The sequence below is a fragment of the Phaseolus vulgaris genome, chromosome 8, assembly GCF_051622355.1.
Source record: "Phaseolus vulgaris cultivar YP4 chromosome 8, ASM5162235v1, whole genome shotgun sequence".
Lineage (NCBI taxonomy): Eukaryota > Viridiplantae > Streptophyta > Magnoliopsida > Fabales > Fabaceae > Phaseolus > Phaseolus vulgaris.
In genome coordinates this window covers 15,369,599-15,393,532 of record NC_143505.1, presented here as the reverse complement: position 1 = coordinate 15,393,532, position 23,934 = coordinate 15,369,599, and the positions used below count along the sequence as shown (strand labels likewise).

Below are 23,934 nucleotides of genomic sequence, written 5' to 3'. Positions count from 1 at the left end.
AATTGAAGCTTGCAGTTTCTGTGATTCAATTTTTTTACAAATCTGATATTTGTGTGTGTGCTGCTGGAAATTCTCACTGCATAATCTTGTGATTAATCTTGCTGAATTAAAAGCGTTTCAAACAGAAAAACAGTGCTGAATTAAATCTGTTCATTTTCACATAAATCGATTTATTTTCTGTAAAACTGGGTTAAACACTGTTTCTGCGAAGAAGTTTTAAAAGGTCAATTCACCCCCCCCTCTTGAACTTTGGCACTATTAAACCCAACAATTGGTATCAAGAGCTGGGACTTGTAGTTTAATCAAGTTGTTTGTAAAAATGTCTGAGTTTAATGTGCTTTTTTGCTGAGGGTTCTGCTGTAAATAGACCACCTATGTTTAATGGATTGAATTATGCATTTTGGAAAGTTAGAATGAGAATTTTTATGGAATCCATTGATGCATTAATTTGGGAAGCTGTGGTCAATGGACCTTATGTGCCAATGCAGATTGTCAAAGATGAACAAGTTGAAAAGCCAAGGTCAGAGTGGAGTGATACTGAAAGGAGAAAAGCTCAACATGATCTGGTGGCCAAGAATATCATAACTTCTGCATTGACAATGGACGAGTTCTTCAGAATATCTCAATGTAAGTCAGCAAAGGAGATGTGGGAAGTCTTAGAAGTGACTCATGAAGGGACTGAGGATGTAAAAAGGTCAAGGAAACATGCACTCATCCAAGAGTATGAGCTGTTCAGAATGCAACCCGAAGAGAACATTGCTGATGTGCAAAAGAGATTCACCCACATTGTGAATCACCTCACAGGCTTGGGAAAAGAATTTGATAAAGAGGAGCTCAACATAAAGATACTGAAGTGCCTCGACAGAAGCTGGCAACCAAAGGTGACAGCTATCTCTGAAAGCCGTGATCTGTCAAAATTGGGAACTACTGCACTGTTTGGAAAGCTGATGGAGCATGAGTTAGAGCTTAAAAGACTTAAAGAACAGGAAACAACAGAGAGAAAACCCAAAGGCTTGGCACTGAAGGCAACTGAATTGGATGAGATCAAGGAAGAAAAAGAAGATGCTGAAGATGAAGATACAATCAGCCTTCTTACAAAAAGATTCAGCAAATTTCTGAGGAAGAAAAGCAAAAACAGGAACCAGCAGAAAAGAAGGTATCCTAAACCCAATGATTCAAATTCCTCTAAATATACTTGCTTTGGATGTGGCAAAACAGGGCATATCAAAACAGATTGTCCAGACAATCAAACAAGGGAAAAATCTGCCAGCAAGAAATTTGAAAGGAACAAAGGAAGAAGAGCCTACATCTCATGGGAGGAAAATGAAGTATCCTCAACTAGCAGCTCTTCAACAGAAGATGAGGAGAACAATCTGTGCTTCATGATGAAGGATGAGGAGTCAAGCTCTGAATCAGTAAGTAATTTTTCTGCTGATTCTGATAACTATGATGATTTGCTTGCTGCCTTCAAGGAAACACATGAGGAAGCCAATAGGCTAGCTGTAATATGCAATAAGCTGCAAAAGGTAAATAATGTGCTTGCACCTAAAGTAAAAACACTTGAGGAAGAATTGCATAAGGCCAAAACAGATTTGGTAAGCCTTGAACTGACTTGCCTGCATGCCTCTATTAAAAACTGTGAAAACTGCAAAAGATTGGAAAAACAAGTGGAATATTTGCTGAAAACCCTTTCCAATTTCACCAAGGGAAGAGAAAACCTTGAGTCTCTCCTTGGATCACAGAATGCTGTTTTCAATAAGAATGGACTTGGTTATACCCCTGGAAATACAACCAATGTCAAAAAGCTTTCAAGTTTTTTTGTTCCAGCAAAATCAGTTTTTCCAGCTTTTAACAGTGGCAAAAAGGCATCTCATGTAACCTGTTTTTACTGCATGAAATCTGGTCATACATCTAGGTCTTGCATTGCTAGAAGACATCTTGTGCCTAAGAACTTAGCTAAGTGGCTACCAAAGAGAAGGTGTTAATCTGTGCTGGACCCTATACTGAAAAGGGTACCATTTGTATATTTTTATTCTGTTTTGCAGATTGGAAGCAAGAAAAACCAATGGTACTTGGACAGTGGCTGTTCCAAGCATATGACTGGAGATCTTACAAAGTTCACCAGCTTAAAGCTCAAAGCAGAAGGACATGTGACCTATGGTGACAATAACCGAGGGAGAATTTTGGGCAGAGGAACTGTTGGAACAGGAAATTCAACAACCATTGAGAATGTGCTGTATGTAGAAGGACTTAAGCATAGTCTTCTCAGCATAAGTCAGCTTTGTGACAAAGGATACAAAGTGAATTTTGAGTCAAGTGGCTGCACAATCTCAAGTAATTCATCTAGTAAGGCATTGTTTACTGGTAAGAGAGTGAATAACATTTACTTGTTGAATATCATGGAAACTAACTCTTCAAATGAGTGCTTGCTGTCCAGAAGTGATGAGTCTTGGTTGTGGCACAGGAGGTTAGCTCACATACACACAAATCACTTGAATAAATTGAAATCTAAAGATTTAGTTTCTGGTTTGCCTAACATTAAATTTCAGGATAACAGGCTTTGTGATGCTTGTGTGAAAGGTAAACAAATCAAATCCTCTTTCAAGTTAAAGGATATTGTCTCTACAAAAAATCCATTGGATGTGTTACATATGGACTTATTTGGTCCATCTAGAGTTGCTAGCTTGGCTGGAAATTTGTATGCTTTAGTTGTTGTGGATGACTACTCTAGATTTACATGGACTTTATTTCTTGCACATAAACATGATGCTTATTCTGCTTTTAAGAGATTAGCAAAAATTCTGCAAAATGAAAATGGTTGCTGCATTAAATCAATTCAAAGTGATCATGGGGGAGAGTTTCAAAATGCTAAGTTTGAGAGGTTCTGTGAGAAGCATGGGATAGCTCATACCTTTTCAGCCCCTAGGACACCCCAACAAAATGGTGTAGTTGAAAGGAAAAATAGATCACTAGAGGAACTTGCTAGAACTATGTTAAATGAATCTAAGCTTCCTAAGTATTTTTGGGCTGATGCTGTTTATACTGCAGGTTATGTCTTAAATAGGACCTTAATAAGACCAATTCTTAAGAAAACCCCATATGAATTGTATAAGGGCAGAAAACCTAGTGTGAGTCACCTTAGAGTATTTGGGTGTAAATGTTTTGTATTGAATAATGGCAAAGAAAATCTTGGTAAGTTTGATGCTAAATCTGATGAAGGTGTGCACATTGGTTATGCTTTGAATGGTCATGCATATAGAGTCTTCAATAAAAGGTTGCTTATAGTAGAAGAATCAATGCATGTTGTTTTTGATGAAACTGATCACAGTGTATCTAAAACTGCTGCTGATGAACCTGACAGTAATGAATTTAAATCTGTTTTAAATCAAAATGAATCGATTCATTTTGATACTGCTGATACACATGCTATACAAGAATCTACTGCAGCTGCAGGTTTGCCAAAAGAGTGGAAAACCCCAAGAGACTTAACCCTTGATAATGTCATTGGGAACATTGAGAAAGGAGTATCAACTAGAAAATCCTTGAACAATTTCTGTGAAGCAATGGCCTTTGTATCTCAAGTTGAACCCAAGAATTTGAATGAAGCCCTCAAGGACAGCAACTGGATTTTAGCTATGCAAGAGGAACTGAATCAGTTTGCTCTTAATGAAGTCTGGACTCTTGTTCCTAGAATACCTGAGATGAATGTAATTGGAACAAAATGGGTATTTAGAAACAAAATGGATGAGCATGGTGTGATCACCAGAAACAAGGCTAGGCTTGTAGCTAAAGGGTACAATCAAGAAGAAGGAATAGACTATGATGAGACATATGCACCAGTGGCTCGGTTAGAAGCTGTTAGACTCCTGCTTGCCTTTTCCTGCATCAAAGGGTTCAAGCTATTTCAAATGGACGTGAAGAGTGCCTTTCTAAATGGCTATATAAATGAAGAGGTATTTGTTTCACAACCACCAGGTTTTGAAGACCATCAACATCCAGAATATGTGTTCAAACTCCAAAAGGCTCTCTATGGACTCAAGCAAGCTCCTAGGCAATGGTATGAGAGGCTAAGTGATTTTCTCACCTCTCAAGGCTATGACAGAGGCACATCAGATAAGACCTTGTTCATTAAGAAGAAAGGAGATGACTCAATTCTAGTCCAAGTATATGTGGATGACATTATTTTTGGATCAAACAATGGAGAATTGTGTGAAGCCTTCGTGAAAGTCATGAAGAGTGAGTTTGAAATGTCAATGATGGGTGAGTTGAACTATTTTCTAGGCTTGCAGGTCAAACAACTCAAGGATGGCATTTTCCTAAGTCAAGCTAAGTATTGCAAGGATCTGCTGAAGAAATTTGAAATGGACAAGTGTAAACCAATCAGCACACCCTTCTCAACAAGCTGTCATTTAGATCATGATGAAGCTGGAATTTCTGTTGATGAAACCAAATACAGAGGACTCATAGGATCACTGCTGTATCTTACTGCTAGCAGGCCAGATATAATGTTTGCAGTGTGCATGTGTGCAAGGTTTCAATCTGCTCCTAAAGAATCACACTACAATGCTGTCAAAAGGATTTTGAAGTATTTGCAAGGAACTAAAGAAGTTGGCTTGTGGTATCCAGGTAACATTTCATTAAGCTTAACTGGGTATTCTGATTCAGATTTTGCAGGTTGCAAAATTGATAGGAAGAGCACAAGTGGAACCTGTCATTTGCTTGGATCAAGCTTGATCTCATGGCAATGCAAAAAGCAGGCTTGTGTAGCTCTTTCCACTGCTGAAGCAGAATACATTGCAGCAGGGAGTTGTTGTGCTCAAACTATATGGCTAAGACAACAATTGAATGATTTTGGTATCTCACTTGACCATATACCTCTGCTGTGTGATAATACAAGTGCAATCAACTTAACCAAAAATCCTGTCATGCATTCAAGAACCAAACACATTGAAATAAGGCATCATTTTCTAAGGGAACACATATCTAATGGAACATGTGATATTAAGTTCATTGGTACTGATTTACAACTTGCTGATTTGTTCACAAAACCATTAGCTAAAGATAGGTTTAATTTTCTGCTTAATGAATTGGGTATTTTAAATGTCAATTGTACCTAGCAGTGAAAAATTAAATATGTTTATTCGCAATTAAATGTGTTTATTTTCTGCACTGATACACATTGATGACTAGGAAAGAGAAATTCTGATCTTTGACTGCTTTACTGACTTAGTGGGCATTAACCTCTGTACCTTTGACGGTTTTGGTCATGGTTATTTAACCGATTTGATGGTTTGGGTGCTCAATAAGAATTTGAGTGTATGCATCGTGACCCTAAAGATTTGGTGCTTATTTTCAAAGATACTCTGCACAAAATTCAGAAGCATAAAATCTTCATGCATATCTTCTCATAACTGCCATATCAATCCATTTATTCTGCTATAAATCTGTGTGAATACTTGCTACCCACATTGGCCATTCTCTTTCTATGCTCACCATTTGAAATCAAGAAAAGAATTCAGGTTACCATGGCTTCGTCTTCAAGACAAAAACAGAAAGACAAGGGAAAGCAAACCACTTCTCAAGGTGTGTTAGAAGGATGGTTCGCTGGAAATGAAGAAGGCATCAATGCCTACATTCATGAAACAAGCAGGAAGCAGATCAACATACCCAAGGTGCTGGATTTCAACTGGCTGAAATCTGAAAAATTGGTAGAAACAAGGGCTGTGTTGAAGCACCAGAAACTGAAAAAGATGCTGGAATTAACGGGTAATGTCTATCCTGACTTGGTTAAGGTGTTTTATACTAACCTCACATTGGATGGGAAGAATGTTGTCTCTTATGTGAAAGGGACAAATATGAAGATCACAAGTGAGGTGTGGAATTCTGTGGCTGGAATAAAATATGCTGGACTGAAAGTAGGGAAAGGGAACACCAGTGGAATTTCAGAATTCAACAAGCTGCAATATTACAAAAGTTGCATGAGGAATCCTACAGAAAGCATAAACAGATTCCATGCAGGGCATTTGAACCTCACTCCACGTCTTGTTGCATACATCATAGCTTGGCAACTGATTCCAAGAGGGACAAACCATGCTGTCTTACATGAAGAGGATCTTATTCTCCTATACTGCATCATGAACCAGATTAAGGTAAATTGGGTGTTCATTGTCAACGAACACATGCTCAAGTAAAAAAGGTTGGCTGATTACAGATTTCCCTATGCTATTCTTGTTTCCAAATTAATTGATTACTTTGGTATTGATGTTACAAATGAGAGAAATGACCCTATCAAAGCTGTAAGTGAGATTGATACTTCAACTCTCACCAAAATGGGTTTTCACAAAATTGAAAACAAGTGGGTGGTTCTCAAGGAGAAGGACACTCACGCAGGACATGAGGATGAGGATGAAGCTATTCCTATGGATGATGACTCACCTGCTGCCCAATCTGAACATAAGGAAGTTGCTGCAAATGCCATAGTTGCCTATCAAAGTCCAGAATACCGTGGAGAACCAATGTCTATGTTTGAGAGGCAAGTGCTGTACCGTCTTGATGTCATGTCTGCAGAACAAAGGGCACACTTTGAGGCTACTCATGCAAGGTTCCAACACCTTGATCATCAGATTGAAGGAGTTCAGGCACAGCTTGCAGAGCTTTACTACAAGGATCAGTAGTTTTTCTGTTTTTAATGCTTTCCTTATCAGTTTTCAAGTTTATGTAATGTTGAACAATTTGGTTTCCTGGTTCTGAACTATTATGGTTATAATTTCTGCTTTATACCCCTGTATTCCCTATGCTTATATGCTGTTTGATGAATCCAAAGGGGGAGAAAAATAGCTCACCATGCTAGGTGATGCTAGCTGTAACAGGGAGTTAATTCTGCACCTTTAAATCAATTCATATGCTATACAATACTGCTGTTTTTTCTGGTTTAAAATCTGGTGCAGTGCAGGTGCCTTTTTGGTTTAAAATCTGGTGCAGTACAAGTGCTTAAAGCAACAAAGCTATGAGGTTTAGCTATGGGGATTTGTCTCCATCAAACAGGGGGAGATTGTTGAAGATGGTTGCTGCCCCTTCAAGATTATGTTTGATGAAGACTTGAATGTAGTGTTTGATGAAGACATTTATGTTCTTTCCATGTATTTGTGCTTTGCTTTAAGTATGTCTTAGTTAGTGCTTAGAGGTTGTCTAAGAGTAGCTTTTTGCTGTGTATCTCACCTCATAACCACTGGCCATGTGTTAAGAACAAGCATGAGTTTTCTAAAACTGTTTTTCACATGTTTTACACAAAAACACGTTTTACTGCATAAAAATAAATCTGTTCTTTTCTAAATAAACAGATTCATTTTCTTCACTGATGCCTTGGCTAAAGTCTTGTAAAAATTTGATTTTGTGCATCAGGTATTTTGACTGAGTCTTCTTCTTTTCAAAACGACTGAGTTTCAAACAGTTAAACTTCCTCTGTTTTCGTTTTGAAAAATAAATCTGTTCATCTGTAAATGAATAGATTCTTTTTTGCCTCTGGTGCGATATCATACTTAAACGTTTTTTCAGTTTTATCTCAGCACCAGAATGGTTGACTAAGTCTCCTCACTTAACAGATTCTCTAACTGCTTTTGAAAATAAATCAGTTTATTTTATTTTCAATCTGTTTATTTTATAACAGCTTTAACTGTTTTTCAAAATTCTGTTATAAGCTGGCTTTCTATAAAATGTAAACTTGTTTCTGAGCTTAACAACGATTCAAACAGTTTATACATTTGCAAAAACAAGTTTTGACAGCAGAGAGTTAAGTGTTTTCAAGGATTAGCATTTGTTCTTCAAAGATTTCGAAAATCACAAAGTGCTTGTTCTTGGTTTGGTTCCAAAAGCTTGGTGTGAGGTGCAGCTACTGTTCTAGCAATCTTGCCTACTGGTTTAAGGCTGATCTTTGCTACCTCAATCAGGTGTAGTCGTTTCACTTCTTATTACTTGTAAAAGTTTGGTTGAATCCTCTTCTTGATAGGTGTTCTTGGAGAGTGGATGTGTGTGTAAGTGCTGAAATAGGTTTTTTTTTCAGCAAGAGTACCTAAGTTCTTGTAGGTTTCAAGAACAGTGGGAAGTGTACTTGATTGTACTGTGTTTTAGTGATTTCCACCTGTTGTTGGTGAAGACTGGATGTAGCTCAGGTTGAGTGAACCAGTATAATTGCTTGTGTTCATTCCCTCTCTCTCTCTGCAATTTAGTTTCTGCATAATTGATAAAACAGCAAAGAAATAAATCTGTTCAATTGAAAATAAATCTGTTCTTTCTGGGCACTGTGCATACTGTTCTTGATTTCTGAAAAAGCTGTTGTAATCTGATAAGAACATACAGAATCTGCTAAAACCAGTTAAACAGATTGACTGTGATAGGCTGATCAAGAAACTGTCAATATCATTAATTGAACCTTAAACAAATTGCTAAAAGTTGAAGCTTGCTGTTCTGTGATTAAGTGTTCTTAATTTCTGGAAAAATTGCTTAATATCAAGAAGAACATTCATAGTCTGTTAAAGTCCACTGGAACAGCTTGTGTGCAAAGGTAACTCAATTAATTAGCATACTATCAATTGAACCTAATCAATTGCTTGAAATTGAAGCTTGCAGTTTCTGTGATTCAATTTTTTTACAAATCTGATATTTGTGTGTGTGCTGCTGGAAATTCTCACTGCATAATCTTGTGATTAATCTTGCTGAATTAAAAGCGTTTCAAACAGAAAAACAGTGCTGAATTAAATCTGTTCATTTTCACATAAATCGATTTATTTTCTGTAAAACTGGGTTAAACACTGTTTCTGCGAAGAAGTTTTAAAAGGTCAATTCACCCCCCCCCCCTCTTGAACTTTGGCACTATTAAACCCAACAGAGTGAACATCATATGCTATGATAGTTTCTATTGTGGAGGGCCTAGAGGCGTGCCGATGTTTTTGAGGGGCTTTGGTTATATGCGATGTGTGTCCTACGGCTCAAACACTAGGAAGATAGTGTTATAACTAGTTTTTGAGGAAATGCTTTTTGGTTTTAGCTACATTTTTAAGCATTGGACTTCTATGTTGGCAGAGTTCTCCCCTTGGTGGATGATCAATCATTAGTGGTCATCTCCTTCTAAGTTGGATCCAATGATGTTTGTCTATAGGCATTGTATATTTGGTTTTCTACATATTATGACTGGAGGGGAGCTCCTAAACCCTAAACCCTAAACCCTATCAAAGTATGTGCATATTCATCCTCAAGTTCCTTATGCTTTGTGTGCTGGAAGATGCTTATTCTTTAGTTTTAGTGCAGATGAAGCATTTGATGATAGATATATTTATCCAAGGGTACCTTAAAATGTATAGATTGGAATCTTGGAAGCCGTGAGCATTATCTAAAACGCCAACTCTTGCCTGTAAGTAGAAGTGTTGGCCTCCATTTTGGATGTTGCAGACCCAACCTAAGTGCAACCAGGGTAATATTGCTAAGCACATGGGTTTGTGCAGGTTTTTATGCTTGCTGTCAAAAATGTTTTTTGTACATTTTTGTTTTTCAATAATTTGGCAACAACATTGGCAACTTTGTTTTTCTTTCTGCCTGTGTTTTGTATATTTGGCTGCCTTTGGCTTTTTTTGTGAAAGGTGGTTCTTGTATAAGGGTTGAGACACTCTTAAAGTGTCCCTCTTAATTTATTTTATTCTTTGTCGATAAACAAAATATTTGGACACTTCATTTGATGAGTTTAATTAATTTTACATTATGTTGTAACTATTTTTTTCCTATCTAGATGTTTAATTATTTTTAATCACTATCTAGATGTTTTCTTGGTTTTATTTTTTTTAGCATGTGCAATAGTTTAGTTAATTCGATTCATAAAGATTATCTTAAACCATTATAGGAAAATGAAGTTTTTTTTTTTAAATAATTATAATTTATTTTCTTTCATGATTGTTATTATAGTTTGTAGGTTATATAGATTAAATGACTTTAGTAACTCGTTTTTAAGTTTTATATAAATAATTAACGTTTTAAATTGATCATTTTTGTTAGGTTGAATTAATTGTTATATGTTCAGGATGATGTATAAGGGTTGGACCACTCTGGAAGTGGCCCATATTTATTTATTTTTTCTTATCGATAAAAAAAACTTATGTTAATAAAGCCAGCTTTTTGTGCAGGTAACGCATGTCCCTTTAGTGATATATATCGCAACGCTTCTTTTATTCCTACAAAGCAATTAAATAAAAAAACATAGAAAGACGACTTTTTTTTATCAGTAAGAAGTAATAAAATTAAATAGACTCACTTCATGGGTGGTTCAACCCTTATAGAGAGTAGAGACTTCAAAGACTATCTTTCTATATACATATCAAACCACAAGATAACCTATTACTGTCTACCCAACACTACCAACTAAATTAGAAATAGAAATATCAAGGTTCAACCACAACTCTTCTACCCTTGATGTCATTCTTCTCATCATTTTATTCTCTAGTAAACTCAATTTTCAAGATTCAAGGAATATACTATGATTTCAACAATAGATTGATGAATGGAATTAGGGTGAAAACTAAATCTATCAAATTTTGATTCAAATAAAAACTTATTACTCTATTTTATTTTCAAATAATTTTAAAAAGATAAATATGAGAAATTAAAACTGTTCCGGCCGGTTGACCTGGGTACGTCTTTGTGCGCAACCTTGCCCGTCCGCTAGGGACACCTTCGCTCTGGCAATCTATGAACACCTGCAAAGAAGGACAAATGGGCGCCCTAGCGGCCGTTTGCACTCCGATGCTCAAGTCAGCTAGCAAGAAACACCAAAACTATGCACCTCCGTATCGGAACACCGTGGATGGTGCTCTAAAGGTGGTAAAAAGAATTGTGTATTGTGTATATTTCCTCCCTCTGGCAAACAACCTTACTCTAGTCCCTTGTGCGTAGCCTCAAGACTCGAGCAAACAACTAGAGTGTATTCTGGGAAAATTTGCCAAAAGTTCGAACCCCGTTTCCAACATCCAAGGTTCTATTTAAACGCCTCTAGCATTTAAAGCGTCTTAAAGCGCATTTAAGGTTACGAAACGTTCAACGCCTTTAAGACGTTTAAACCGCCTGAAGCATTTAAAGTACCTTAAAACGCTCGAAACGTAAACTTTAATTACCTTTAAATAGCTTTAATTACCTTATACTTGACAAATGGATGTTGCTGTTCTGACTTGGCTGTTATTACACGTGGAGGGCCTCACAGCACCGTGACCCAACTTTGGGGTATTTCGTCGTGTGAGTCCTCCTTCCTTGGAGTGCATTTGGCGCAAGGGGTGACTTTTTGGGTGCCAACTCATGTCCCCAAACCTCTAGTCACTCGCTTTGAGAGCGTATCTACCTTCCTCTCGTACCCTGCACCTGGTTACCCTTGGGCGTGACCCTCTCATGAGTCGTATCTATCCCAAGGGCCTATCTGGGGTGACATGGGCACTTCGCGAGTCAGATTGCTCTCCACTGGCGCTAGTACTATGGCCTTGAAGCCACCCTTCTCTTCACTTTATCATTGTTTCTGCACTTGGCGGGCCCGAAGCCTCCGTGGCGTCACAACCTCCATGGTCTTTCCTACCCACGGGTATCGGGGAGTGACACTACCGGTGGCTTGTTTGGCGGCGCCGTATCTTGGCGGCACCTTGTTTAGGCGACGCCTTATCTCGGCGACGCCATGTTAAGGAGACGCCCTTCTTTGACGACGCCTTGTCCTGGCAACGCCTTGTGTAATTATTCTGTTGACTTCCTTCCTTTGACCCCTTCGCATGGTCTCCCACATGTTGACCTTGGCCCCGACGTTGACTTTGACTTTGGTCAACGCTCGGGGGCGGGACGGTACAAAAGCATTTCTTAAATTAATGTGATTTTTTAAATATTAATAGGTGAAATATTTAATTTTGGAAAAAAAATTATTGATGAATCATGGTATAAAATTATATCGGTTATTGAAAAATAATAATTATGATTATAATAATCTTAAATTGATTAAAAATAGATTCTTTCTTATTATGATTTTAAAATATAAAAATGTGATGCGAATATGGTTGTGAGCAGTTTGTATTACTATTTTTGGTTTAATTTGTTTCTAAAATAAAGGGTAATTGATATGAATACATTTGTACCGCCCTGGTAGTCGGGAGTGGTGACGTGGCATCCTGCTACAGTATAGGCGTGTTAGCAAGGCGCCAGGTTGGCAGAAGGGAAGGAAGTCAGGGGGCTCGCGTAGTCGCCAGTTGTCAAGTTGGCGTGTTCCGATCTCCAGCTTACTAGAATCGGCGATCACTGGGTTAAAGATGAAGTCGCCAGATGTAGATTCAGGCGACCTAGTCATTGGAGATCGCCAGAGCAAGCACATTGCCGAAGATGAAGGAGAAGCAGATTATGAAGGCGGCCGGCGAGACCACAGGGAAGGTGTATGAAGGCCCCTAACTCGCCAGTTCCAGTAGAGATCGCACTCCCAAGTTAGCTATGCACTGGGCAGTACCATGCATAAGTAACTTAGCCAAAATGAGAGTAGAAGCAGCGCCAAGTCAAGGAGCCTCCAGATGATGGCACGTGTACAGTTGGATGCGAGCCACGTGTCCAAGTCTGTAACTGCCAGGAGAGAGAAAGTTACCAGGTATATAAGAGTTCTTAACGAACTTTCTGAGGTACGCACATTCAGTTTATACTCTTTACACTTGCGAGTTGTAGAGATGACTGTGAGAGAGGATTTGCACGGTTCTTGTTCTCTTCATATTTGGTGATACCGTCACTGACTTGAGCGTTGGAGTGCAATCGGCCGCAGCGGCGCCGCTCTGTTTCTTTGCAGGTTCTTGAGGTGGATCTCGAAGAGGAACGGAGGTTCGAAGCGGTGCGCACGTCGATCCTTTGACGAGGCAGTTTCCAGCGTTCCGGTCAACAGGCGGGATCAACATTGAAGATTGTATTAATATTATTATGAACAACAATAATTTTTCATTATATATATGAATAGTTTTTAGAAGAATTTTAATACACAGAAAACAATTGCTATTTTTTTCTTCTTTTACTGTTTGAGTTTGATATTGGGTGAGATATAGTGATAGAATAAAATAAAGATGGCAATAGCAGCAAAAACATGTTTACCACTCCTTGCTTGCATTTTGGTCACCGTTTTATTCTTAGGTAAATTGAGTTTCATTATCGGAGAAACTAAGAAAGTTTGGTTCTACTCTTTGTTGTTATAAGTTGCATGCATGTATTAATGATGAATGTATGTGATTATGGTAGATATTATGTTAGAATAATGTATAATTGGTGTGTGAAAATATAGGTGGAGCAGAATCAACGATGAAGAGTGATATGAAGGATTTAGGTGAATGGATGAGCATAAAAGATATAGAAGAAAAGAATGTGTATTGTTGTTCTGAAAATCGTGTACGAAGTTGCAACCCAGGAACACAAGACGACAAACATTGTAATTTTCTTTGTTTAAACCATCCCTGCGGAAAAGGTGATTGTTGCAAAGTCTTTGGCCATAAAAATCCAAGACACTTTTGCTATTGTTTTTGTTAAATCTATGCAACATATCAGATCAGATGATGACGAAGATTCTAAATCTTGATATATTATATATATCTTCACTTTATGTTCATTTATATAAATCAACCACAAAATGTATAATTTTCATTAATGTATAATTTATATGAAATGTATTTTCAATATCTAATTATAATTTTATACTCTAGAACATTGTGAAAGTGAATTTTGTGACAGTGGTAACTAATGAACGTGCACCATTTTGAATCCCCAACACATTGAATCAAATTAAAAAAAAATATTAACATAATTTTAAAAACAAAGGTACCATTAATCATTTTATAAAAACATAGGTGTACCGGTCGGCACCACGAGTTAGGGTGTAATTGGGTCGGCTCCACATGTCATCGAAGGGAAGGGTGATACATAAGACTGAGAAAAAAGTATTATAAACAAAAAAGAAATTGTGAGGTGTTCTTTCCCAACCATGGCAGATTTGGTCGGTGTAGCCGCAGATATTAGCCATTAGTGCATTCGAGGGTGAATTGGGTTTTAAGAAAGCAACTTTGGATAAATTCTCTCCAATCCGGGGAGTATGATGGAAACCAAGTAGAGGACCCCCAAGCCCATGACGCCTAAGCCCAAGAAGGGGCCCAAGCCCAAAGAATCACTAGGAGCATGGCAAGAGCTTTGGGAAAAGAGTGTCAAATGATGACTCTTCTTATTTCTCTTGTATAGTTGTAGGTGGTGTGGATATTAAATAAATAGGTTTAAATGTATTATAGAGAGTCACATTGTCCATGTGACTTAGTGGGAGGGTGTAGGTGTAATATAGGAGGTGCCAAAACTAGAAAGGAAGTCACACCTTCCTCACGCTCTAGTTGGCGCCATTTTGGTGTCATTTAGGGGGCAATTTGCATTTGATTAGCTTCTCATTTCAGCACCTCTTAGGCTATAAATAAGGTGCTTGCCTTTGTAAATTTCAGAATTGGATAATTGCTATAGAGAAACTCTACTCATTTGGAGAGAGATTTGTGTGAGATTTGAATCTCCTTGCTTGGTCTCATCTTGTGAGCTATTGGAGAGCTTCAAGTGGCAACTTCCTTCACTCATCTTGGGACTCCATCACCAAGTGGCGTGAGCAACTCCAATTCCCATTCCAGCCGAGCTTCATTCACCTAAGTTTCATTCCTTTCATCTCCATTTGCAATTTCAATCGGTAGTTTAGAATTTCTTTAGTGTTCTTCATCTTTCCACCGAATATTTTGTGCTCTTGTGTTGTTTCTATTTTCTGTTCGGTGCCTTGTGTTCTTGATTCAATTGTGTTTAGTAATCTTGCTCCATGGATGTTTACAAGGAGATAGCACTCTTAATTAGTTTGGATCATCATTTTGGACGGCTATGTCTCCATTGAAAATTCCTTAAGCTTCCTTGATTCCATTTCTGTTTTCAGCTTGTTGTTTTGTTTCTTGATTTCCTTCAATTCCGCCAAGTGTTTGTGATAAGGACATGGCACTCATTTTTCAATGAGTTTGGCTTCTCTCTTGGATGGCATTATCCTTCATTGAGATGACCTTAAGTCTCCTTAATGTTGTGTGTTTTGTTAAAGTGACAATGCATCTCATATCATAAACCTTATAAGCATCAAAGAAAGCGTAAACCTTTCCTCAACCAAATGAAGCCCTATTTATAGGAAACTAACGAGGAGAGAGGTTATCGTGCATACGTCTCAGAACAGTTAGATCCATATCCATCTATCAATTAGCACCACTCAGCATACGAAACGACAGACAATGTCAACCATTCGATCCATCTGATTAAATAGTGTCATGTGAAATGGCAGTTTTACTCTGAAAAGTAAACGTCAAATCTCTGTCAGGCATTTAATGTTGAACCAAGTGGTGTTCAATGTTTTGAAGAATCCAAATCCTTTGAAAGATGTTGAAGCCTCTACTTTGCTTGATGTTGCTGTGCTGGTTTAAGCTTTGCTCTGGGGTAGTTTACATGTTGTAATCCACCCTTTGATTAAATCTCATGCAATTAGCATCTCAATCTTTATGAAAGTAAAAATTTTTTCAAACTGATCCTGCCGGCAACTTGAACGTGGGTGAATCGCTTCGTAACACTCTCTGCCCTGTCTTCGCGACTGCGTCTGTTGAAGAATCACCTTCTGAACTTTCTCTCAGATGTCTTCAAAATGTGACCTGCAAAATACACAGACGGCGCCTCTAGCGGCCGTTTGCACTCCGACGATCAAGTTAGTTCAACAGAACCACCAGAAACTGGAAACTAGTAATGTGTGTGTGAGAAAAACTTGCACTCTGTTTTTCGTCTATCTTTTTTCTCTCTCTCACTCTCACTCTAATTCCCTCTTTTATCTCTCTTTGCCTGCTTCTGGGCATAACAGAATTCTGTTATGCTTTTCTCGCATGTGTCAGAACCCTGTTATGCTTTTCAGAGAAAGCGTACCTTCAGAATCAGCAATGGGGAGCGTGAGAGTCTGCGCTTGGCTGCGCGTGTCTGTACCTTTAGTGGTACGGAGTGCTCTTTTGTCTGGACCGCACCCCTCTTAGATGATGACACGTGGAGGCCTGCAACTCACATCTAACCACACACGTGTCACTTACTGGAAGGGCTCTAGCGCCTCTCTTTGTCTGCCTAAGTTACGCCCTTGCGGAGTAACTTGGGATGCTTCTCTTATCTGGGTAAATCGCATACTCTTAGGAGAACGTCGGGTGTGGCTGGTCTAGGCACACTCACCAAACGTTACTCTCTGCGTAGGCGACTTACCCTTCAGGATGACACGCACGTAATGGGTTGAGGGAATCACCAATCACCGACTGGTTTACTAGTTCCCTCAGGCCACTCTCGTGCATGATTCCTTGAGGTGTGCTCATGCGAGGTCCATGCGTAACGCTCTCGCTGGGAACCTTAGTCCCAGTTTAACTGCGTGTAACACGAGACCCCGATGACAATACACCCGATGACTGATCAGTGTTTATTCGCTACTCGCGCTCTGCCTCCAGGCGCGAGTCTGGGAACTGGTCTGGTGGTGGTCACTTGGCTACTGACCACCGATCACCATTCTGGGTGATCTATCCCCCGACCTCTCTGCCGCCTGATCTGTCGGTGGTAACTTGGTTACTGACCACCGATCACCTCTCTTGGCGATCGTCCCCCTACCTCTCTGCCACCTGGTCCACGTGTCACCCTGCGAGTGGTCCACGTGGTTCTCTGATGCTGACGTCATCGACTACCGATGACCGATCGGATCACAAGCCCCCCAGTCTCGAGTCGAGAACTCGTTCTCGGCGAAGAGACTAAGTGGTCGTGCCTTCAGTCCACGTGGCAAGTGGGGCCGCCTCACGTGCCACCTTACGTGCTGCTTCTTTAACGTTTGGACTCCCTCTCTTCATCTCGCGACACGTGGCGCCATCGACGGCCAGCGTTGTGCGTCGCTAGCGCTTCTTTCATTCAAATTGGCGCGCCCTTCCACTGTTCCTTCATCTTCTTCATTTGACTCTCAGACTCTCTGCGAACTTCTCTTCTGCGCACCCATCTTTCTTCAAATTCTCTGTGATCCTAATCTCTTACGATCATTCAAAGGTATGGTTTTTCTTTTCCCTGGCCCCTTTTTGGTCATCTTTACCGATTGCATTTATCATTCTAGTTATCATGCATCCATCTTCCCTGTTTTTCTTCTTCTCAACCCGCGCTAGGGTTTTTCTCGTGCTTCCGCCTCGACTTCTGCCTCCCCTTCTTTCTCCTTTACCTGGGCATTTCTTTCTCATTTCCTCTCTCTGTTTTTCACCGAACCATCCATCACTCTCTCCCTTTCTATTTCTGACCCTTCGTTTTCTTCCATTGCAGCTATCTCTCGATGGCTCGCTTGAAGCAGACCGCTCGTGTCATTGCCTCCTCTTCTGGTGCACAGCCCTCCGCGAGTGCACCAGCTTCGCCACCGCCCGTTGTCACCTCATTTCATGACAACGCCAAGGTCTATGACTGGGCCCCTCTGGCGTTGCTATCTGAAACGTCCATCTTGCTACCCCAGGACCATCTTAACTCACTCCTGAGCCACAACCCGGACGAACCCTCGTGTTCCATAGACAGGGAAAACGACTTCCACATCCGAGTCCGCATCCCTCCCCGAGGGATGCCCATTTGCGCTGACGACAGGGCCACCAATGGGGTGCCCTTCGTTTTTGTTTACTCCGCGATCTTCAAAAGGTTGAAGCTGCGACTCCCCTTCACCTTCTTCGAGAAAGAGCTAATGATGGAGTTGAACGTCGCACCCTGCCAACTCCACCCCAACGCCTGGGCCTTCATCCGGGCGTTTCAGATCCTGTGCAACCACTTTGGGCACAACGCCTCGGTGGAGGTTTTCCTTTACTTCTTTGAGGCGAAGAAACCAGGGGATAGGTTTTGGGTCAGCCTGAACGGGGTTGCTGGACGGGTGCTTCTGGGCCTGTACCAGCAGTCCTTCAAAGACTGGAAGGGCAGATTTTACATGATATCCGCCACCCCACAAAGCCCTCATCTGCTCGAGGGGTACCCCCTCTACTGGGTTCCCCAAGTTGAATTTAAAAAACCCAAGGACCTCGAGACCATGGCCCCCTACGAGCGCGAGCTGTGTGGGCTGCTCCTGGGGGCTAAGTTTGACTCCGCTCGCCTCATCAAGGATGAGTTTGATGTGGTTTCTCTGAAGAAATATATAGGTAGTTCTTTCTCTGCCGCCCCTTAGGACATTTATGCCTCCTCATGCATGCTCTTATACTTTTCACCTTGCTTGCGTCTCTTAGCTGTCTAATTTTCCTCTTTCTTGCCTATGCAGATTCAATGTCAGGGAAAGATAGGAGGTTGGCGGTGTTAGAGCTTGCTAAACGCCGAGCGACCAAAGGGACTGGCTCCTCCTCTTCCACCACTGAGCCGATTGAAGCCCCTCCACTCTCGGTCGCGCCAGCCGAAGGCCCCGAGCCAGGGAAGAAAAGGAAAAGACTGGTGAAGGCTTCTTCACTTGTACCTGCTGCTGCTGCTGCCTCAGTGGAAGAGGAAAGCTCTGGCTCCCCCCTCATTCACCGCCAGAGGAAGAAACCAGTGGTTGAGGGGGTCTCGTCTCTCCAGCCTGGAGAGATCGAGGTGGTAGAGGTAGAGGAAGGTTCACCACCTCCCCCTCCCTCTACTCGACCTGCCCCAGAGCCCGCATGCCCACCTTCTCCTTGCCAACAATCGCCCCCAGTCTCTCAACCGCCAACTTCCCCCCCAGCAGGCCAATCACCTGGTCCATCCGCTCACCCTGCTGGGGGTGCTTCTGCTCAAAACGAGTGTGCCCCGCCTGCACTACCAATCTCCACCGCAAATGCTGAACATGGTGGGTCTGGCTCGCGCCCAAGCAACACTGGAGCCAACCATGAGAACTTCAGCAGAGTTATCTCCATGGTGCGACAGCACATCAGCAACGGGGAGCTCGTCGACTGGAGCGGGGAGGAGATAGATGCACACCTTGCCAAGCAGGTGGTGCTCTCGCTGGAGTTCTCCACCCAGCATCGCAAGCAGAAGGCCCTAGAGAAAAGGGTGAAGGAACTTGAGCACGACAAGGAGTCGCTGCAAAGTGACCTTGAAGCCGCTCAGGGGTCTGTTGAGCTGATGCGAGGCATGGTGGAGAAGGCCAGGAGGGAGTATTTGATGCAGGTCCAGGAGACCATCAAGATGGAGATCTTGATGGGGCAGACTGTTGGTCCTCTGGACTGCAAGGTGGCAGAGCTACAGGCTGAGAATTCTTCCTTGCGCGAACGGAGTAAGATGGTGGAGGAGTTACAGGCTGAGAACGCCTCCCTACGTCAACAGGATTCTCAGCGGGTGGAGATGCTCAAGGCCGCCAAAGAGGCAACTGCTGCTGCTGAAAGGAAACTTGAGGAGGCAGTGGGCAAGCTGTCTGAAGCTGCCTCCTCCCTTGCTGCCCTCACCACGCAGAGGGATGCTGCAGAGGCTTCGAGGCGAAGTCTGGAGGCGGAGAAAGAGGACTTGATGAACGTGGGCGCTGATTCCCTCATTGATGGATTCGAGCTGGCGCTCGAGCAAGTCCGCTGCGTCCTCCCAGAACTGGACCTTTCACAATTCAGCATTCATCACTCGGTGGTAGATGGAAAACTTAGGCCTCCTACTCCCTGAATCTCTTCCTTTTTGTAAATTTGACTTCTTCTGTACAAAGCTTCATTCTGTAACCTTACGTTTCTGCACCATTCAACTCTTTGTAACTGACAATTGTATGAACATCTCTGGTGATATGCCTTGATTTCAACTGCTCAATTTCTCTTTGTATTTTCTTTGGACTTCACTTATCTTTATGTGCGCGACTAACTGTTAGCTAGTTTAGGTTCAGCGCGATCTTGGGCTTTACCTTTCCTTTCGCACACGACTAAGTGTTAACCAGCTTAGGCTTAGCGCGATCTGCTTCTCTTACTCTTTGCGTGCGACTAAGTGTTAACCAGCTCAGGCTTAGCGCGATCTGCTTCTCTTACTCTTTGCGCGCGACTAAGTGTTAACCAGCTTAGGCTTAGCGCGATCTGCTTGATCACGACTGGCTATTCCCTCAGCTTGGTGTTTAACAGTCCTCGTGCGCTGCTTTGCACTACTAGCCAATTACCGACAACTCATCAGTGATCGCTCTTTAGTCCTTACTTAGCTTTCTCTGTCGCTCTAGCGCTAAGTGCATAAAGGACCTTGACATCGATCGCTCAAAGTGATGCCTCGTCTTGGGAAAAGAAAGTGTTTCTCGCTAACCCCTTTCCCTTTCCCCGAGGTCATCACCCTTTGGCGGGTTGAGTCGCTCATTCCCTGTCTCACTCCTAGGGTGAGAAAGGTTTCTGACTGAGAGTCTTACTGGGCCAATATTGGTGTATGCCAAGTGGGTAAGGACGTTTTGTCAAAACCTTTCCTTTCCCTCTCTTGGTCTTACTAGAATCCCTGGCTTTTCAAACCTTTCTGCTTGCGCTCACACCTGGGGTGAGGAAGACTTAGATCGGTGCCAGTACTTGCGCCTAGGGCAAGTAGGGCCTAACCAATCACCTGCACTTGCACCTGGGGCAAGGAGGATTTTAACTTTAATACCTGAGCACACTTGATATGCTGGAAATTTTTCTTTAATTGGGTGGCCTCGTTAAAAACCCTCTTTAGGGAAAAGAGTGCCCCCTTGTCTGTTCGACTGTTTCCACCATATACAAAGCATGTGTCTTTTAGCGCGAGAACGCCATTACAGTACAACTTTAACTGAAATAAAATTTTAAATGGGTGGCGTTCCACGTTCTGGGGATTGCTCCTCCTTCCAAAGTCTCTAGGCGATAGGCTCCGTTCTCTAATGTCTCCACCACTCTGTACGGGCCTGTCCACTTTGGGGATAACTTGTTCTGCATGTCATTCTGATGCGCCTTTCTCATCACCAGATCACCTTCCTGGAAGCGCCTGGGCCTCACTTTAGAGTTGTGCCTCCGCTCTACTCTTCTCTTCACGGCTTCAGCACTGACTCTGGCCTCTTCTCGCACTTCGTCTAGCAGATCCAGATTCACCTTACGCTCTTCATTGGACTCTTCAGCAACGAAGTTCAAGAATCTGGGGGAGCTCTCCTGTATCTCTACAGGAATCATGGCGTCTGTCCCATAGACAAGACTGAAGGGTGTCTCATGGGTGCTGGACTGTGGGGTGGTGTGATAAGACCACACAATTCTGGGGACCTCCTCTGCCCAGCCTCCTTTGGCCTTGTCTAGTCTTCGCTTCAGCCCCCTGAGCAGCACTCGATTTGCTGACTCCACCTGCCCATTTGTTTGTGGGTGCTCTACTGATGCGAAGACCTGTTGTATCTTTAACTCTTCACACATCTTCCTCAGCTGATGACTTGTGAACTGGGTGCCATTGTCGGAAACCAGCCTCTTGGGTATTCCGAAGCGGCAGACAATGTTCTTCCAGACGAAGTGTTCAACTTTCTGTGCGGTGATGTGTGCAACTGGCTCTGCCTCCACCCACTTAGTGAAATATTCGATGGCCACAATGAGGAACTTCATCTGCCTTGTCGCCAGGGGAAAAGGTCCTAGGATGTCAATCCCCCATGTATGGAATGGCCACGGGCTATGGATGGACCTCAACTCCTCAGGGGGTGCCTTGTGCCAATCTGCATGCAGCTGACATTGTTTGCATCGCTGAGCAAACCTTATGCAATCTTCCTTCAGCTTTGGCCAGTAGTACCCCGCGCGGAGTACTCTACTTGCCAAAGCGCGACCACCTACATGGCTTCCGCACACCCCCTCGTGCAGCTCAGACATGAGTCTGGTGCATTGCTCGTCGTGTACACAGATCTGCACAGGGTGAGAAAATCCAAATCTAAATAGGCTTCCATCTATGAGAGTAAACTTACTTGAACCCCTCTTTATTCTTTTTGCCTCTGCCAGATCGAGCGGGAGTACACCATCTTCTAAGTATAGCCGGTATGGCGTCATCCAGGTGTGGGGTTCCTTCTCCGCGTGGACCTCCATCGACTCACCGATCTTTGAGGGTCGCGATCTCACCCTCGGCGCTCTTAGCGTCTCTTGAGTCAACGACCGATGACCGATCGTTAGACGCTCCATTGACTTGTATACATGAAGCACCTGGTTGTCTGACACAAACGCGCGCGGCACCTTCAGGGTCTCCTGAATGACAGTCCTCTGCTTCCCCCCTTTGCCTGAGCTGGCCAGCTTGGCAAGCAGGTCTGCTCGGGCGTTTTGCTCTCTTGGCACATGCACTAACTCAAACTCGGCGAAAGACGTCTTCAGGAGCTGCACATACTCCAGGTAGGCTGCCATCTGGGGGTCCTTTGCTTGGAACTCCCCGGTAACCTGCCCGATGACCAGTAACGAATCGCTCTTGGCCAGCAGATTTCTTGCTCCCATTTCCCTTGCTAGCAACATTCCTGCGATCAGGGCCTCGTACTCCGCCTGATTGTTGCTAGCTTTGAAGGCGAAACGGAGGGACTACTCGATCAGTACCCCGTTTGGCCCTTCCAGGATGACTCCAGCGCCGCTTCCCTGCTGATTAGAGGAGCCATCCACCGATAACACCCATCGGAAATCTAGCCCTTCTGCAGGTGTCGCGATGGATGATAGCTCGACTACGAAGTCCGCGAACACCTGCCCCTTGATCGGTCCTCGGGGCTCGTACTGAATATCGAATTCCGACAATTCTACTGCCCACTTGACCATCCTTCCTGCCACATCAGGTTTCTTCAATACATTCTGGATAGGCAGATCAGTCATCACCACCACTGTGAAGCTGTGGAAATAATGCCTGAGTCTTCTGGCTGAGAATACCACCGCTAGAGCAGCCTTCTCGAGGGCCTGGTACCTGGTTTCAGGGCCTTGCAGCACCTTACTTACGAAGTAAACAGGCCTCTGGGCCTGGTCCTGCTCTTGCACCAGGACTGAACTGACTGCCCTCTCCGTAACAGCAAAGTATAGACGAAGAGGGATGCCTACCTGGGGCTTTCGCAAGACTGGTGGGCTTGCCAGATACCCCTTCAACTTAATGAAGGCCTCCTCGCACTCCTGCGTCCAGAGAAATCTGCTGTTGCGCTTGAGACACTGGAAGTATGGGTGACCTTTCTCCCCACCAGCAGACATAAATCGGGACAGTGCTGCCAAGCGACCAGTGAGCTGCTGCACCTCCTTCACCGTCGTTGGGCTCCTCATTGCCACGATCGCCGCACACTTCTCCGGGTTAGCTTTGATTCCTCGCTCTGTCAAGAGGAAACCCAAGAATTTCCCAGCCTCCACACCGAATATGCATTTCTCAGGGTTGAGCTTCAGCCTATACTTGGCAATGGTGGTGAATAGCTCTTCCAGATCAGCTGCATGATGCTTCTTCTCTTGAGACGTAACCACCATGTCATCTACATAGGCGTGTACGTTCCTTCCCAGCATGGGCGAGAGCACCCTATCCATGAGCCGCTGGTAGGTAGCCCCCGCATTCTTCAACCCAAATGGCATGACCTTGTAGCAATAGCAAGACCGTTCCGTCATAAACGCGGTCTTGCATTCGTCCATTGGGTGCATCCTGATCTGGTTATACCCTGAGAAAGCGTCCAAGAAGCTGAGTAGCTTTCCCCCCGAGGCGCTATCGACTAGAGCATCTATACTGGGTAAGGGGTAAGAATCCTTGGGGCACGCCTTGTTGAGGTCAGTGAAGTCCACGCACATTCTCCACTTGCCGCTTGCCTTCCGCACCAGTACCACATTCGCTAGCCACTCGGGGTACTGGATTTCTCTGATATGCCCTGCGACAAGGAGCTTCTGCGCTTCGTCGTGGATCACCTTCCTCTTCTCCTCGTTGAATTTCCTTCTTCTCTGTCGCACCGGTCGAACCATGGGGTCCATTGATAGACGA

General features: G+C 42.9%; 1 protein-coding gene across 1 annotated transcript; it reads left to right on the top strand.

Annotated features, from left to right (window-relative positions):
- Nucleotides 1–332: 332 nt before the first annotated feature.
- On the top strand, nucleotides 333–9,099 carry LOC150025446 (uncharacterized). Its single transcript, XM_090294037.1, has 2 exons — nucleotides 333–1,328; nucleotides 9,079–9,099. The coding sequence occupies exons 1-2, from the start codon at nucleotides 333–335 to the stop codon at nucleotides 9,097–9,099; spliced, it is 1,017 nt and encodes a 338-aa protein (XP_090150163.1).
- The last annotated feature ends 14,835 nt before the right edge of the window (nucleotides 9,100–23,934 follow it).

Coding starts and splice junctions, on each gene's coding strand:
- LOC150025446 (XM_090294037.1), top strand. CDS start 333: ATGTGCTTTTTTGCTGAGGGTTCTGCTGTAAATAGACCACCTATGTTT. Junction 1,329..9,078: donor TCTCATGGGAGGAAAATGAA/GTATCCTCAACT, acceptor CTATGTTGGCAG/AGTTCTCCCCTTGGTGGATG.